Consider the following 18,162-nt stretch of genomic DNA (forward strand, 5'->3'; position numbering starts at 1 on the left):
GCGATGCCCAAATTTTTTTTTTCCACTTTGATCCGGACTCCTACAAACTAGGGTCCGAGCAGAATCCTAACCCTTGTCACCAGACGTTAACCCCTGGGTGTGGGTGTGGATGGGTTGGAAAACAAAACCAATACATACCAGAACATGGAGAACTAAACTAATATACAAAAGGGGTTGGAGAACTGTCGGTTAGGTATGAAAAGATCCAATAAAGGGCCAAGTCTGCGATGCCGAGAGATGAGTCTGTAGTAAGAGGGAATGGTCTACTGTATCCAAGGCAGATGACAGGTCTAGGAGAAGGAGGACAGAGTAATGTTGCTTGGATTTGGCATTTAATAGGTCTTTGGTGACTAGTCAGGGCAGTTTCAGTGGACTGGTGCGGTCGGAAGCCAGATTGTAAGCGGTCAAAGAGGGAGCATGAGGAGAGGTGGGAGGACAGTTCAAAATGGACTTGTTGATCCAGTATGGAGGCATAGGGGAGAAGTGAGATGGGGCGATATCTAGACATAGGATGGGTCAAGGGAGGGCTTTTTTTGTGGATGGGTGTGATTGAGGTATGTTTGAATCATGAGGGGAAGACACCAGTTTTTAGTGACAGGTTGAAGAGGAGAGTTAGGCTTGGGATGAAGACTGTGGTACGGTTTGGAATGAGGTGGGACGGTATTGGGTCAAGTTGACAGGTGGTGAGATGTGATTTGGAGTGTAACGAGGACCTCCGTGATGGCGGAGAAGCTGGTTTTGGAGGAGGATAGTTGAGTAGTTATGAGGAGGTGCTGTTGGGACTTTAAGCAAAAGCTTTGCCGTGCATTGTCAATCTTCCGCTTGAAGAATGAGGCTGGACGGGCTACTCCACTTCCTTTCTTTGGCAGTCGCACAGCGGTACGCCTTGTAGATGAGAGCCAGGAAGAACATGTGCTCCAGTAGATGACAAGTGCTGCATCAATTGGCCTCTGCTCCTCTTCCTTCACCTTAACATCACACACAGTACAGTCCTCAGAGGTGGCACTCCAATCACTCTTGTTTTCACGCGTCACAACTCTCCAACCTCCCAACTGACTGTGGGGAAGCATAGATGGGCGAGTCTGCAGAGCTGTTCACACATTCTATTCCGGGGCATCAGAGGTCTGATCCAAAGCTTCACAGACTCAAAAGGAGGAAAGCATGTGTAGCGATGGCCAAAATTTTATTCAGTTGATCCGGGCTTGGACGTAGTAGGGTCCGAGAAGATCGAAACCCTCGTCACCAGACTTTAACCCTTTGGGGTGGGCATGGATGGGTTGGAGAACTAAATAAATACCCACCAGAACATGGAGAATTAAACTAATAAGGCAACAGGAGTTGGAAAACTAACCTACTGAACAGCTAGGGTTGGAGAACTAAACTACTACACACCACGGGATGGAGAACTAAACCACTAGACACCAAGGTGTCACTTGACAGTGTTGGAATCCCCAAGGCTTGCGGGACAAACCTCTGTATCTAACACTTCCTCCACTGCCTCTGCATCCTCCACCTGCGCCCTCAATCTCTGCCTTAATGAGACACACGTTCCAAGTGCAGAGAGAATCCCCCCCCACCCCCACCTCCGAACTGCGCAGCCTGGGCTCTCCGCAGTCAGGCAGTGTTATAATTATTATTATTATTTATTATAGCGCCATTTATTCCATGGCACTTTACATGTGAAAAAGGGGTATACATACAAGAAAAATTACAATAATCTTGAACACAATGTGACAGCGACTGGTACAGGAGGAGCGAGGACCCTGCCTGCGAGGGCTCACAATCTACAAGGGATGGGTGAGGATACAGTAGGTGAGGGTAGAACTGGTCGTGCAGCGGTGGTTACTGCAGGTTGTAGGCTTATTGGAAGAGGTGGGTCTTCGGGCTCCTTTTGAAGGTTTCCACGGTGGACGATAGTCTGATGTGTTGGGGTAGAGAGTTCCAGAGTAGGGGGAAGCACGGGAGAAATCTTGTATGCGATTGTGGGAGGAGTAGAGAAGGAGATCTTGTGAGGATCGGAGGTTGTGTGCGGGTATGTAACGGTAGACTAGGTCAGAGATATATGGAGGAGATAGGTTGTGAATGGCTTTGTATGTCATGGTTAGGGTTTTGAACTGGAGTCTCTGAGCAATGGGGAGCCAGTGAACAGATTGACAGAGAGGAGAGGCCAGGCAATAGCGGGGGGACAGGTGGATTAGTCGGGCAGCAGAGTTTAGGATGGATTGGAGGGGTGCGAGAGTGGCAGACGGGAGGCCACAGAGCAGGAGGTTGTAGTAGTCAAGGCGGGAGATGATGAGGGCGTGCACTAGTGTTTTTGCAGATTCATGGTTGAGGAATGTGCGGATTCGGGAGATATTTCTGAGTTGGGGTCGGCAGGAAGTGGAAAGGGCTTGGATATGTGGTTTGAAGGAGAGTTCAGAGTCCAGGGTTACCCCAAGGCAGCGAGCTTGATGGACTGGGGAGAGTGGACAGCCATTGACGTTAATAGGTCAGTTGGGGGGGTGAATGAGATTGCGGAAAGATGATGAATACGGTTTTGTCCATGTTGAGTTTTAGAGATCTAGCAGAGAAGGATGAAATAGCAGACAGACATTGTGGGATTTTGGTTAGTAAGGAGGTGATATCGGGTTCAGAGAGGTAGATCTGTGTGTCATCAGCATAGAGGTGATAATGAAAGCCATGAGACTCTATGAGCTGTCCCAGGCCTAAGGTGTAGATGGTCCTAGAACTGAACCTTGGGGGACACCGACAGATAGGGGACAAGATGAGGAGGTGGTGTGTGAGTGGGAGACACTGAATGTCCTGTCTGTTAGGTATGAGGAGATCCAGGATAGGGCCAAGTCTGATGCCAAAAGATGAGAGAGTTTGTAGTAAGAGGGAATGGTCCACTGTGTCGAAGGCATATGACAGGTCTAGAAGGAGGAGGACAGAGTAGTGTCGCTTAGATTTGGCAGTTAGTAGGTCGTTGGTGGCTTTAGTCAGTGCAGTTTCAGTAGAATGGTGCGGTCGGAAACCAGATTGTATGTGGTCGAAGCGGGAGCAGGAGGAGAGGTGGGAGGACAGCTCAGAATGGACGTGTTGTTCCAGTAGTTTTGAGGCATAGGGGAGAAGTGATATGGGACGATAGCTAGTCAGAGAGGATGGGTCAAGGGAGGGTTTTTTGAGGATGGGTGTGATTGAGGCATGTTTGAAGCATGAGGAGAAGACACCAGTTGTTAGTGACAGGTTGAAGAGGTGGACTAGGGCTGGGATGAAGATAGTGGTAAGGTTTGGGATGAGGTGGGACGGGATTGGGTCAAGTTTACAGGTGGTGAGGTGTGATTTGGAGAGTAAAGAGGAAAGTTGATCTTCCGTAATGGTGGAGAAGGTGTTTTTGGAGGAGGAGGGTTGAGTAGGTGTGGGGAGGGGCTGTGGGAGCTTTAGGCAAAAGCTTTGTCTGATGGTGTCAATCTTCTGCTTGAAGAATGAGGCAAAGTCTTCAGCTGAAATAAGAGGAGAGGAAGGAGGCATTGGGGGACAGAGGAGAGAATTGAAGGTGTTGAATAGTTGTTTGGGGTTGTGAGACAGGGAGGATATGAGAGATGTGAAGTATGTTTGTTTTGATGCAGTGAGTGTGGACTTGAAGGTAGTGAGAGACTGTTTGAATGCAATGAAGTGCTCATTGGAGTGGGACCTTTTCCATCTACACTCAGCAACCCTGGAGGCCCTTCACAGTTCTTTAGTTAGGCTGGTGTGCCAGGGTTGTCTGTTGATTGTGTGAGCTTTGGTATGTGTGAGGGGGGGTGCGACCAAATTGAGAGCTGCAGCTGTTGTGTTGTATAAAGTGGCAGCAACATCTGCATCATGTAAGGAACTAATGTCTGTAAGAGGGAGATGGCATTCAGAGAGTGCGTGTAGGTCAAGGTGTTTGAGATTTCTGCGAGGGTATGCAAGTTTGTGGCGTGGGGATTGTTGCCCTTGAGAGGAGAGGGTAGAGAATGTAAGTAGGTTGTGGTCAGAGAGAGGGAGAAGTGAGTTAGAGAGGTTAGATAGGGAACAGAGGCGGTTGAAGATGAGGTCCAGTGTGTGGCCGTCTTTGTGGGTGGGTGTGGAAGACCACTGCGTAAGACCAAAGGAGGAAGTGAGGGATAGAAGCTTAGAGGCAGCTAAGAGGGAAGTGTCAATGGGGATGTTGAAGTCGCCCATGAGGATAGTGGGGATGTCAACGGAGAGGAAATGAAGTAGCCAAGTGGTGAAGTGGTCAAAGAAAGTGGTGGTTGATCCTGGAGGGCGGTAAATGACAGCCATTTGGAGGTTGGAAGGGGAGTAGATGCGCACGCAGTGCACTTCAAAAAAGGGGAGAGTAATTGAGGGCGGCAGTGGGATATGGGTGAAGGAGCAGTTTTCTGAGAGGAGGAAACTTATTCCTCCACCGTGCTTGCCGGTATGGGAGAGGTGGAATCCGCCGTACGAAAGTGCAGCAGGAGAGGCCGTGTCAGAGGGTGTGAGCCAGGTTTCAGTGATGCCGAGGAAGGAAAGCTCGTTAGTGATGAAGAGGTAGTGAATGTAGGAAAGTTTGTTGCAGACGGAGCGAGCGTTCCATAGAGATCCTGTTAGAGGGACTGTGGAAGCGGGGGCTAGGCAAATGGGTGTAAGGTTAGAAGGGTCACAAGAGTTTGGGATAGATCGTGGGTAGGAGGTGGAAGTGATTGTAGAGATGTGGTGAGGGCCGGGATGTGGAGAGATGTCGCCGGTAGTGAGGAGGAGCAGAGAAAGTATGAGTAGGTGGGAGCAGGAGAGGGCATGAGGTGGCTGTCTGTGTTTGGAGACCAAGGATTGTATGTTGAGGAATAGCTCTGAGGAGGAGGAGAATGGAGGGAGAGGTGAAGAGTTCATTAGTAGGTGTAGGGATTAGGGGTGGTTGGAAAAGGTGAAGGATTAAGGGGGTGAGAGTGAAAACAAAGACAAACATTGTTTACTGTGACTTAGTATCCAGTTACCTTCAGTTCACTTCAGGTTCAATTCAGGATTAATTCATATTTCTCACACTTAAGCAATGGACACTTAAGATGATGGACACAGACTCCAAAGCATATTAGTGTTAAAACTAATATGCTTTGGAGATCGCAGTCATACAGCTGAAGAGTTGTGGGCAGCTCTCCAGGCTCAGTTTGAGCAATGGCTGACTCCACTGAACCTGGAGCAAGGGCAGGCCGTGTGCGAGAACTGTGCAAATCTGGAGGTGGCCCTCCGCCGGGGAAACCTGACGCAAGTGCCTTGCATGGCTTGCATCCTCAACCTGATGGTACAGCAATTTCTCTTCCACTCTCCCGGCCTGGATGCGCTGCTGCAAAATCCACGGTCTTTGTGTGCTCACTTAAAACTATAAAAATGAGCAGAACCTTTAGTATAAAAACCAGACTACTAGACAGCGAGCAAACTCCTTCATGATGATAGAGGCCACCATCTCCTTAGCTTGCTGGTACGTTTCTGTGGGAATGAGCTTGTCTCCAACCAGCCAGGAATATCCAGTGAATGGCACACCACGGTTTGGTATTTGCACCCAGTACCAAAAGCAAAGCGATCCACAATTTCCGTACCTCAGGAATTTTATTTGGTAGACTGGCTGCCCAAACATTAGTTTCTCACAAAGGAGCTGAAGACACTGAGTGCCAGTAGGTTCAAGTTTCTCCACCATGACCTGTTTGTTATTGTTAGATATCAGAGGGAGATCATAACTGGGCTTTGCCAAGGTGCCATATTGCTTAAGTCTTATGGACCCTGCACTTGCGGCCTTACATTCTACAGGATGGTGGGGAAGGAGACTGTAGGTTTTGGAGTTGCATTAGCTCCAGTGGTGTTGAGGTGGCAGCGAGGCAATGGCAGGCTGTAGGTTGTCTTAAAGAGATGGGTTTTCAGGTTGTGTCTGAAGGATCCGAATGTGGTGGATAATTGGACGTGTTGAGGCACAGAATTCCAGGGGATGGGAGATATTTTGTAGAAGTCTTGGGGGGTGATTGGGTGAGGAAAAAATAAGTGTGGTTGAGAGAAGGTCTTGAGAGGACTGGAGATTACATAAGGGAATATATCGGGAGATTAGTTCAGGGATGTATGGAGAAGAAAGGTTATGGATGGCTTTGTAGGTCAGTGTTAGTAGTTTGAACTGGATACCCTGGGAAATTGGGAGCAAGTGAAGGGATCTTATAGATTGCTGGAGCCTGTCCACTGTAAAAAAGCAGCCATAGAGTGTCCGGGAACCTTCACACAGAAGCTAGGGCTGCTTCTCGAAAAAGTTGGACGGGCCCACCAGAGAACCGCAGACTCGTCCGATGGGCCCTGGCTTCTCCTTCAAGAGAGTTCATAGTGCAAACCTTGCAGCTGCTATGGGGCTCTTGAGCGGGGGAGAAAGGTGGTCCCTCAGAATCAAATCCTCTGGTGGGCCCAATGTTCTTTAGTCTTACACTGCTTCTCGGTGACAGTTGTATTTCACCTCAGCCATATTCTTTAGCTCAGTGAAACGACTGGTATAGAGGGAAACCATATCTACTCCAGCTGCCATTTTTCCCAGGAAAGTCCTCTAATGCAGCTTATTACATAAGCAATGACAGCCCCTTCAACATCAGCTCACACTTCTCGGTGGTACTTCGACACACAAAGATCTTTTCTTTATGCCTTGAATTTCATGACTACAGAGTTGGGCAATGGCCTGATCTGCAATGCGTTTTGAGAAATAACTTGAATAAGCAAAGCCACGGTTTAGGCCACTCAAGGTCGTCATTAAGCGAAATTCCTACAGCTTTCCCACAGACTGAAAGAGGGGTATTAAGAATTCCAAGACAGCCAAGACTTCCCTATCCTCACCAAGAGAACGACTGTCCATGTTCTCCTCCTCATCCTCCTCATCACCCAATCCGCGTTGTGATGAGATGAGGCTTTGCTGTATAGTTCCTTGCTCCGCCTGCAATGCCTCCTCTTTTAATTGTGGGCAGCGAGCGTTTCAGTAGACAGAGAAGCTTGATTATAGAGTCATCGCCGTTCACCATCTTGGTGGAGTCCTCAAAGTTTTGAAGGACGGCACAGATGTAAGACATCCATGCCCACTCATCAGCTCTTATGTGCGGGGGCTGACCTGAATTCCATCGGGCATGCTGCTCACAAATACTTCCCAACATCTGCAACGTTGACTTCCAACGTGTGGTGACATCGCACAACAGTCAGTGAGCTGGAAACTGCAAACGCTCCTGAAGCACTGACAGGGTGGCGGAAGGTGTTCCTAACTTTCTGAAATGGGCACACACGCATTGTCCTTTTGCAAGCCGCTCTGGCAGATCTGGGTCGGTTTTGAGAAACCACTGAACCACTAAGTTGAGCACATTTAGTGCTCTCTCATTACTAAGGTGTACCCCTGTATGGAGAACATTATCAGCACCAAAGAATTAATTTCACTAGAGTAGAACTACAGTCATGGCCAAAAGTTTTGAGAATGACACCAAAATTATATTTTCACATGATCTGCTGGCCTCTGGTTTTTATTAGTGTTTGTCTGATGTTTAGATCACATACAGAAATAGAATTGTAATCATATTATGAGTACCAATAGGTTATATTGACAGTTAAAATTAGTTAATACAGCAAGTCAATATTTGCAGTGTTGCCGCTTCTTCTTCAAGACCTCTGTAATTCTCCCTGGCATGCTCTCAATCAACTTTTGGACCAAATCCTGACTGATAGCAGTCCATTCTTGCATAATCAATGCTTGCATTTTGCCAGAATTTGTTGGTTTTTGTTTGTCCACCCGTCTCCTGATGATTGACCACAAGTTCTCAATGGGATTAAGATCTGGGGAGTTTCCAGGCCATGGACCCAAAATCTCTGTTTTGTTCCATGAGCCATTTAGTTATCACCTTTGCTTTATGGCAAGGTGCTCCATCATGCTGGAAAAGGCATTGTTGGGCGCCAAACTGCTCTTGGACGGTTGGGAGAAGTTGCTCTTGGAGGACATTCTGGTACCATTCTTTATTCATGGCTGTGTTTTTAGGCAAGACTGTGAGTGAGCCGATTCCCTTGGCTGAGAAGCAACCCCACACATGAATGGTTTCAGGATGCTTTACAGTTGGCATGACACAAGACTGGTGGTAGCGCTCACCTCTTCTTCTCCGAATAAGCTGTTTTCCAGATGTCCCAAACAATCGAAAAGGGGATTCATCAGAGAAAATGACGTTGCCCCAGTCCTCAGCAGTCCACTCCCTGTACCTTTTGCAGAATATCAGTCGGTCCCTGATGTTTTTTCTGGAGAGAAGTGGCTTCTTTGCTGCCCTCCTTGAAACCAGCCCTTGCTCAAAGAGTCTCCGCCTCACAGTGCGTGCAGAAGCACTCACACCAGCCTGCTGTCATTCCTGAGCAAGCTCGGCACTGCTGGTAGTCCGATCCCGCAGCTGAAACAGTTTTAAGATACGGTCCTGGCGCTTGCTGGTCTTTCTTGGGCGCCCTGGAGCCTTTTTGACAACAATGGAAGCTCTCTCCTTGAAGTTCTTGATGATGCGATAGATTGTTGACTGAGGTGCAATTTTTGTAGCTGCGATACTCTTCCCTGTTGGGCCATTTTTGTGCAGTGCAATGATGGCTGCACGTGTTTCTTTAGAGATAACCATGGTTAACTGAAGAGAAACAATGATACCAAGAACCAGCCTCCTTTAAAAGTGTCCAGTGATGTGATTCTTACTTAATCATGACTGATTGATCGCCAGCCCTGTCCTCATCAACACCCACACCTGTGTTAATGGATCAATCACTAAAACGATGTTAGCTGCTCCTTTTAAGGCAGGACTGCAATGATGTTGAAATGTGTTTTGGGGGTTAAAGTTCATTTTCTGGGCAAATATTGACTTTGCAAGTACAGTAATTGCTGTTAAGCTGATCACTCTTTGACATTCAGGAGTATATGCAAATTGCCATTACAAAAAATGAAGCAGTAAACTTTGGAAAAATTACTATTTGTCTCATTCTCAATACTTTTGGCCATGACTGTAGTAGTCAAATTATTGCACTTTTTACCTCTGAGTTTTTTTTTTCTTGCAAAGTTTGCTGATAATGTGAGTTGGCTCATCCTTTGCGGTCTCAAAAAAGGCCCTGCTAGGCAACCCTTGTGGTCCCTGCAAGCTGCAGACCTGCGATCGCTGCTAGCCACAGTTGTGGATAAGGATGCTGTGCTTTTCGTGGTTGCATCACTCAGTGTGTACGCCATAGGACACAATGCAACCTTGTCTACCTCTAGGTTCACACCAAGTGGGATCCACAACCTCAACATCATCCAATGTGTTATCCCATTCCTCGCCCTGATGGTCACCCTCCTTCTCTTCTTGCCCTGACCGCTCACTGCAGTCCGCATGACACTCATGTGTCCCGAGTCTCTTCATAATCACCTCCCCCCACCCAGGGGTTAATGTCTGGGGACGGGGTCAGAAAGCTGCTTGGACTGAACTTTTTTCTCCACTGTATGGAGAACAATATTTGCTCCAAATAAAAGATGAAATATAGCCTGTTTTATATTCCACAGTTGAAAGAAAACCAATTTCTATTTTATCATGTGTACCCCTGTGAGAACAGTATCCACACCAAAGAATTAATTTCAATAGAGTATAACTGTTATAATGGGGACCGACACCTGTTCCACTTCAGCCAACCCAATAGATTGAGACTCAATCAGGAGTGTTCACATTTTTAAAAATTAGGGCCTAAAACCACCATATCCGTGGCCAACAGATTGGAGATGGAGTTCAACCTCTTAGCCTTATCATGTGTAGGAGGAAACAAACTTTTACGGGACTGTGGGACCGAGGGCTGGTTGCAGTGCTGAGAGAGGACGGACAAACTGCTGGACCGTGAGTGATGTGCAGGCGAAGATGTTTCTCAAGCCACCATAACGTGGTGTGCTCAGTGAAACAAACACAGCAGGGGTGTCCGCTTCCGTTAGAGCTGACGGGCTCTCGCTCAGCCTGACTGGAGCTGGTATACCACTGTAGGTTCTGCGGTCGGAGACCTGCGTGACATTACTTGGCACGGTAACAGAGGAGGAAGAAGCAGTAGATGCATTTGATGGGGCTGCTGATGGTTGTTTATTGAAAACCAATTTTGTGTTGATCATGTTTGTGTACCCCTGTGTGGAGAACAATATCTACACCACTATTATAATGGAGACGAAAACATCAGCACCAAAGAATTAATTTCACTAGAGTGGAACTAGTATAATGGTAACCTACAACTCTTCCACTACAGCCAACCCAGCAAATGGAGACCCAACCAGGAGTGCTCACATTAAAAAAATTAGGGCCTGACACCACCGAAGTGGCGTCCATTTCAGTAGATTAGAAGTCGTATAATGGGAACAGACACCTCTTCCACTACAGCCAACACAGCAGATGGAGACACCATCAGGAGTGCACCATCCTCTCCATTCGTTCACCATGTGTCAGACTTGTACTCTGTTGCGCTGGTGCACAATCTGGTCTAAAAAAGTGTGAAAGGACTCCCAGAAATTGCTTCTGCCAATTACACTACTTCTAATATTTTGGCATTGACGAATTGATGTGCCGTAGGTTGAAAGTGTACAACTGCAATGCACTCTGCGTGCCTCACTGCTGTCTTGGAGAAAATCTATCTTAAGGTTGTGTAAAAGCGTGTTTCGATACTCCAGCATTCGTGGATCCCTTTCCGGGGCGGGAAGCATCAGGCAAAATTTACTCTTATAATGTGGATCTAACAGAGTGGCAGCCCAGTAGTCAGCACTATTTTGAATCATAACTATACGGGGATCATGTCGCACATAGTGCAGCAAGAAAGCATGCATATGTCGGGCTTTTGCACGAGGTTCAAGCCCATGCTGTGTTGGTGGCTGGGTAACTCTAATGCTTGTTTCCTCAGTCTCCTCCCACTAAACACGAACAGAGAGGGGATGATTATCCTCTTCATGTTCTGACTGTTGCTCGCCCATCACCTCTTCCTCTTCCATTTGTTCCTCGCCTCTTGCACCTTCACTAACAGTTTTTCTGGTATCACCAACCCCCCTCAATCGCATGAACCACCATCCCTTGGCACTCTGAGATGTCCTCTAGTGTATAACGTTAGTAATAGAAGAAAGTGTTTTTTTTAGTGTGGATGAGGCCTGTAAAACATGAGATCTGCTACGAACTGAGAAGTCCCCTGCTGTATAACGTTAGGAATCGAAGACAGTATTTTGGATGAGGCCTTTATAACATAGAATATACGATATGCTCCAAGATATTTAAAACTCGGATTTAGCCTGCTGTATCACTTTAGTCACAGCAAAAAAATAGATTTTTTTTTACTCTGCATAAAGCTGAATTTCACCGCCACTAAAGGACTAGGTGGCTTAGAGCAGAGTGTAATACTTTTGAGACAGAAAAAAATATTTTTTTGTAGTCTGGTTAACAGAAAAAATGTTTTTTTTTTACTGTGCATACAGCTGAATTTCACCCACAAACAATGAGTCGGCTAGTAAACCTTGCTCTATCACATTAGCAAATTGAAAAAAAAAAAGAGTATTGTGCTCTGCAGAGTGTGTGCGAGATTGGAGCCCAAGAGAGTACAGGTTTTTCTTGGTCTTCTCCTAGATTCAGGGAATCAGAGTTGTTCTCTCCCAAAGGAGAAGGTGGTGTCTGGCCAAGTGACGAATTTGTTAGACAGTCCAGTCACACCAGTAAGGAAGCAGTGTCATTGTTAGGAGCCCTAACCTCCTGCATTCCGGCAGTAGCGTGGGCTCAGACACACACTCCCGTGTTATAATGGAATATCTTGTCTAACAAATATGCATTGAAAGGTCAGTTGGATGTAAGTTGAATCCTTCCTTTAACAGCAACTCAGTCTTGCTTATGGTGATTAAAGACAGAAAATTTGTCCAGAGGAATTTCCTGGACGAATCAGATATCCTGGGTCATTACAACAGCTGCAAGCCCCCAAGGATAGGGTGCACATTTGGAGACACTCCTGGTCCAAAGCCAATGGACGAGGGAAGAAAAATCTGGTTCCTCCAACATAAAGGAGCTCTTGGCAGTCACTAAGAAATCCCCTTCCATCAGTACAAGGTCACCACGTAAAAGTCCTGTCAGACAACAGTCTGACAATGGTCAACTACATAAACCATCAAGGGGGAACAAGGTCCAGATTCCTAATGACAGTATCCAATCAGACCTTTCGGATGGCGGAGAGTCACCTCTTGTATTTAATAGTGCTTCACGTAAATTGGGACAAGAATGGCAAAACCAACTTTCTAAGTAGTGTCCAACTGAAGCAGGGAGGATGGACTCTAAATTAAGGATTGTTCGATCAGGTTGTGGAATTATGGAGGCTCCCAGACATAGATCTCTTTGCAGTCTGACATAGCAGAAGAGTAAGGAAATTCTGTTCGCTTGAATGCCCGCAAGCAGTGGATGCACTCCTGCTCATATGGGATTTTGGTGTGGCTTATGCTCCCCCTCCCCCCCCATGGCTTTGATCCCAGCAACTCAAGCAAGGGTAATTTTGATGGTTCCTTTTTTGCCCAAGAGGCCTTGATTTTCATGGATGAGAATGTCAGTCACCAAACCATGGGTATTGCTAGAGATTCCGGATCTTCTGTCTCAAGGTCTAATTCTACACCCTCAAGTGTCCAACCTTCATTTGACAGCATGGCAAATTTGTAAGGAAATTTGCAAGGAAACTTCTAAAAGATTGAGTTTTTAAACCAAATTTGATCACTACATTGCTGCGGAATAGGAAAGCAGGAACAACAAAGATCTATGGCAGAACTTGGCAGAAATTTCTGGCTATGGGCAAGTATAGGTGATAAAATGCAGATCAAAGCCCTTTTGGAATTCCTCCAGAAGTAACTAAAGCAAGGATTATTCACAAGTACTCTGAAGGTCCAGGTATTGACCCTGGGCACCCTATTCAATTATGATCTGGCCAGTGATCACAGGATCTCGGTTCATAAAGACTAGCTTTAGATCTAGGTCTGTTTCCAATCAAAGAATGCCATATTTGGATCTGAATTCAGCACCAATTTAAGGTTTGTATTCTTAAAATGATCATTTTAGTGGCCCTGACTTAGACACATAGAGTAACTGATATTCAAGCCTTATCCGTTAATCCTCCATTTACATAAATCTTAAGTCTGGGTAATTTTGAAGCCAGATCCGGCCTACCTTTCCAAGGTGGCCTCTAAGTTCCATAAGAGTCAGGAAATTTCTGCTCCCTTCCTTCTGTTCTAATCCTAGGAATTCAAAAGAACAACAATACCATACTTGCATGGTAGAAGTCTTGTATGATATATCTCTGCCATAGAAGCCTGGAGAAGACGTCATTCACTTTTAATTTCCTTTCACGGTACTAGAAAGGGTCTTAAGGCCTCTAGAAGCACACTAGCTAGGTGGATTAATGCGGCTATTTGAGTTGGCTTACTCACAAGTGACACGGAAGTTCCCATGAGACTTGAAGACTCATTCTACTAAAGATATTTCAAACTCCTGGACAGAGAAAGCAGATTTCTCCATCGAGCGAATATGTAAGGCAGCAACGTGGTCCTTACCTTGTGCCTTCTATAAGCACTGTTGTCACTGGTGTGTCAGAGGTGACAGTCGCCCTCTGCAGTTGGTTGCAGGAGATCTCTACGTTTGGCATTACAGACATCTTCTTAGAGGCCGGCTGTCTGTAGGACCCAGCGGCTACCTCCCTCTAGCTAATTAGCTCCCTGGCCTGAGTGTTTAAATACCTGATGTGTCTGAGAAAGAGGTGCCGGTGATATTCATTACTACTTGTGAGGCTTTAGCGAGAGCAGTAGTTAGTCCTCTCTGGAGCTTGAGGCCGTGTGCGCATTTGGCTAGAGTTGTCTAAAGCTAAGCAATCACCCCTGTTTGTCTACCCTTGTTGTCTATAGAGTTTAGTGGCAATCGACTAGTGCTCATCTCCCCCCTTCCCTAGCCTTAGCCATACGCCAGGGAAAGTCAAGGTGAGGAACGCATGCGGTGATTGGTGAAGAGCCAATATAGGGACAGTAGTTGAGACAGGGTGACACTAGACCAGACTAGGAAGTCTCCACTCCCCCCTTTCCCTAATTTCTGGGCTCCCTTTCCCTCTGTGTTGTACTAAGTCTTTCCCACACCCTGTGTGACAACTATAGACTGAATTTGGGGTCTTCTGCTGATCTTTCCTTTGGGCGAAGGGTTCTACAAGCTTTGATCCCACCCTAGGTTTCATCTCTTTTAATCTCTGTGGGTGCTGTCATGGCTGATTTAAAAAACAAACAAAAAACAACTTACCGGTAATGGTATTTTCCAGAACCCATGACAGCACCCTTAAATTCCCTCTAGTCAATGACAATGGGTAGTCACTTTGTTTAATTCATGGTGATGGGTTCATGTGGTGTATAAACAATGTTGTTTATTGGTGGTGTTCTCTCGTTCTCTGTAAAACGGATGCATTGGAGAAGCTCCACCCTTTTATTCTGAAGATTTCTTGTCCTTGAAGGGTGGATCCCCCTTCTCTTTGGGTGCTGTCACAGGCTCTGGAAAATCCCATTACCGGTAAATAATTCTGTCGACATGTCACCACTATAGCCAATGATTGGCTGCAGTGGTCATGTGTGGACTTGCCACATCATCACTAGAGCCTGGTAAGCAGAAAACTGCAGGAGACCAGGGAAAGCATTGACATTGGAGCAGCAGGTGATTGGAAAGATTAGTATTACTTTTTTTGCTATTTTATACAAGTGGCAGCTGTTTAGGAAAAATTTGAAGGGGATGAAAAAAAAAACTAATCATAAAGTTAGTCAAAATAGTAGATTGAAAAGAGAAGCTTGAGTATTTCATTCACACTTTTTTCCTGTGTTTAAGAACCTTTCATGGTTATGGCCTGAGAATAAGGATACAAAATGGTGACCTCAAATCCTTCCACTCAACTTTCCATTAATATGCTTGGATACAGCACTCTGTGACCAGCCAGCTTCTTTAGCAGTGGCTTACCCTCCTTGTGGAGTGTGTCAATGACTGCCTTCTGGACATATGTCAAGTCAGCAGTGTTCCCCATGATTGTGGAGCCTACAGAAACAGACTAAGGGACCTTTTTAAATGCTTAGGAAGCCTTTGCAGGTGTTTTTTGTTAATTATTCTAATTTACGGAGATTACTTTTGTGTTTTTATTGTCTGAAAGCAAAACTCATCAACATTAACAGAAATAAACACTTGAAATAAATCACTCTGTTTGTAATGACTCTGTAATGAATTTCACTTTTTGTATTGAAGAGCTGAAATAAATTAACTTTTTGATGATATTCTAATTTAGTGAGAATCACTTGTATATTACAAAGTTACATATTTTTACATATTCTAACGATTTAGGAAATTAAAACAACACTTTAACCCCTTTATGACCAGAACATTTTCCGTTTTTGCATTTCCGATTTTTTTCTCCCCTTCTTCCCAGAGCCATAATTTATTTATTTAAAGATCAATATGGCCATGTGAGGGCTTATTTTTTTGGGGACAAGTTGTGCTTTTAAACAACATTACTGGTTTTACCATATCGTGTGCTGGGAAACGGGGAAAAAATTCCACGTGCGGTGAATTTTTAAAAAAAAAGTGCAATTCCGCAGTTGTTTTTTTTTTTTTTCTTTACCACGTTCATTGAATGCTAAAACTGACCTGCCATTATTATTTTCCAGGTCATTACGAGTTCGTAGACACCAAACATGTATAGGTTCTTTTTTATTTAAGTGGCGAAAAAAAAAATCCAAAGTTTGATATATATATATATATATATATATATATATATATATATATATATATATATATATATATATATATATATATATATATATATATATATAATATTTTTTTTTTAAAAATGGTGCCATTTTCTGAGAACCGTAGCGTCACAATTTTTCGGGATCTGGGGTTGCGCGCCAAGCTGACGTTTTTATTGATACCATTTTCGGGTAGATCCGATGTTTTGATCACCTGTTATTGAATTTTATTGCAATGTTGCGGATTAATTTTTTTATATTAATCGGGCAATTCTGAACGCGGCGATACCAAATATGTGTTTTGTTTTTTTTTGTTGTTTTTTTAATTCGGTGAAAGTTGAGTGATTTTAAACTGTATATGTATGTATATATTATATAATTTTTTTGTCTTTAATATTTTTTTTAAAATATTTTTTTTGCTTGCTTCAATAGTCTCCATGGGAGACTAGAAGCAACACTTGTCAGATCTCTTCTGTTACACACAGGCGATGAGCAGATCGCCTGTGTAGCAGATTTGCTCACTTGCTATGAGTGCCGACCACTGGGTGGCGCTCATAGCAATCTGGCAGTGACAACCACAGGGGTCTCCTGCAGACCTCGGTTTGTCATGTCTACCCATCGGTGACCCACGAACATGTGACTGCGTCACCGATGGGCGGGGTAAGTGACGCACATCCGGTTTGCACGAGTTAAGTGCCTCTGCCAGAGATTAACAGCTGCGGGTGGTTTACGATTCCACCCGCGGCTGTTGCGGGCACAAGTCAGCCGTATAGATTAGTGTGGATTTTCCTCATAGATGTTAATCTATGGAGAAAGTTTACTAGCGGACCCGCAAGAGAAATTGACATGCTGCTTGTCTGAAAGACGCACCCCATGTCAGTTTTCCGCAGGTGATAAGCAGGAGCACTGAGATGCATAGTGGACATGGGATTTCTAGAAATCCCATCCACTATGCTGTAACATCTGGGCGCTGCGGGTGTGATGCTGCATAGACACACAGCGTCAATCCCTCTGCGGCTCCTGCCCGTGGGCACAAACCCTCAGAGTTCTTGTGGTGTACTCTTCCATTTTCCCTTCTCAAATGCTGCCAATCAAAGCTCAGCTGTGTCTGAGACTGTTTGACGTCTAGATCGGCTGCCGAGCTGTGATTGTCAGTAACTGGGATGGGGGAAACAAACGCCACCAGAGAAGACTCTGAAGAAACGCCAGTTAGTTTGCAAGCAGAGATTTCACATATTCTGCAAATACAAAAAATTGTGAATGTCTGCAATGGAGCAACGCTGCGCCAAATGGAAAAAAGCGGTGGAATCAGGTGAGCTCGGGGATTTATAAAAAGCCATTTAACTAAAAATTTTTTTAGCAAGGGACAGGTCCTCTATAATTTAAAACTTTTAAAGATTCTCGTAGTTTGCCATGTTATTTTTTTTGTTAATTAAATGTTTGTTTAGCGACGTATCCCTTTTACTCAGAAGGATCAGTTTTTACCTTTGTGAATCTGTGTATGCATTGAATTGCATTGTTCGCTGACATTTTTTTCCCCACTTCCAGAAGCACAAAAGAGCAGTTCTGCTGAGATCACCTGCCCCCCTCGCGCCCCTGTAATGGACGACAGGAGCGGTAAGTTGTAGAGCATGTTTGATAACTGTATTACAGACAGCCTGGCTGTGTTTATAGTAAAGAGCTCAAGCTCTGTTCACAACTGTTTGTGTCTTTTTCCCATTTGTGATAAAAATAAACTTTGAAACAAATGTAAACTGTATTGCCCTGAGGCTGTGTGCCCACGGTGCGTTTTTTAAGCGTTTCCATAGCGGCAAAAACCCTGCCGAAACGCTTAAAAAACGCATGGTAGAAGGCCTGCCATGTTCCCCAATGATAATCCGCATGTGCTGTGCACATGCTGCGGAAATTTCTGCTGCGGATTATCATTGCAGAAAAAACGCAGCACTACCAATTATTTTGCGGAAGTGCTGCGTTTTCGCCGCCTTTGACTTGCATTAGATCGCATGGATTACGCATCACTGCATATGTAGATGCAGATTCCACGCATTTCAATGTGCAGATGGTACCCGGGTCTAGAGGACAGGAGACTCTCCTCCGGACCCGGGTACCATAGAACCTGTGAAAAAAAGAATAAAATAAAAAATAAATGTTATATTTACCTTCTGACGGCCCCCGCTGCGCTCGTCCTCCCATGCCGGCAGATCGCGGTGGACTGAAGGACCTGCGCTGACGTCATAGTCGTGACGGCAGGTCCTTCAGTGCATTTTACCGCGAACTGCCGACAAGGGAGAACGGAGCGAAGCAAGACTGCAGGGGCCATCAGAAGGTAAGTATAGATTAATTTTTTTATTTTTAACCATTCTTTAAGTTCACACTATATAAATCCATGC

At 45.2% G+C, this 18,162-nt stretch overlaps 1 protein-coding gene across 3 annotated transcripts in view; it reads left to right on the top strand.

Moving 5' to 3' along the window:
• Positions 1–18,162, top strand: part of PHACTR4 (phosphatase and actin regulator 4) — a 162,586-nt gene that overhangs the window by 34,328 nt on the left and 110,096 nt on the right. For all 3 annotated transcript variants that reach the window (XM_073666208.1, XM_073666209.1, XM_073666211.1), the window contains exon 2: positions 17,321–17,389. In XM_073666208.1, the coding sequence (XP_073522309.1) occupies positions 17,321–17,389 (69 nt within the window). The remainder of the gene's footprint in view (positions 1–17,320; positions 17,390–18,162) is intronic.

The sequence above is a fragment of the Phyllobates terribilis genome, unplaced genomic scaffold, assembly GCF_046119375.1.
Source record: "Phyllobates terribilis strain yellow unplaced genomic scaffold, ASM4611937v1 Scaffold_2__4_contigs__length_985480577, whole genome shotgun sequence".
Lineage (NCBI taxonomy): Eukaryota > Metazoa > Chordata > Amphibia > Anura > Dendrobatidae > Phyllobates > Phyllobates terribilis.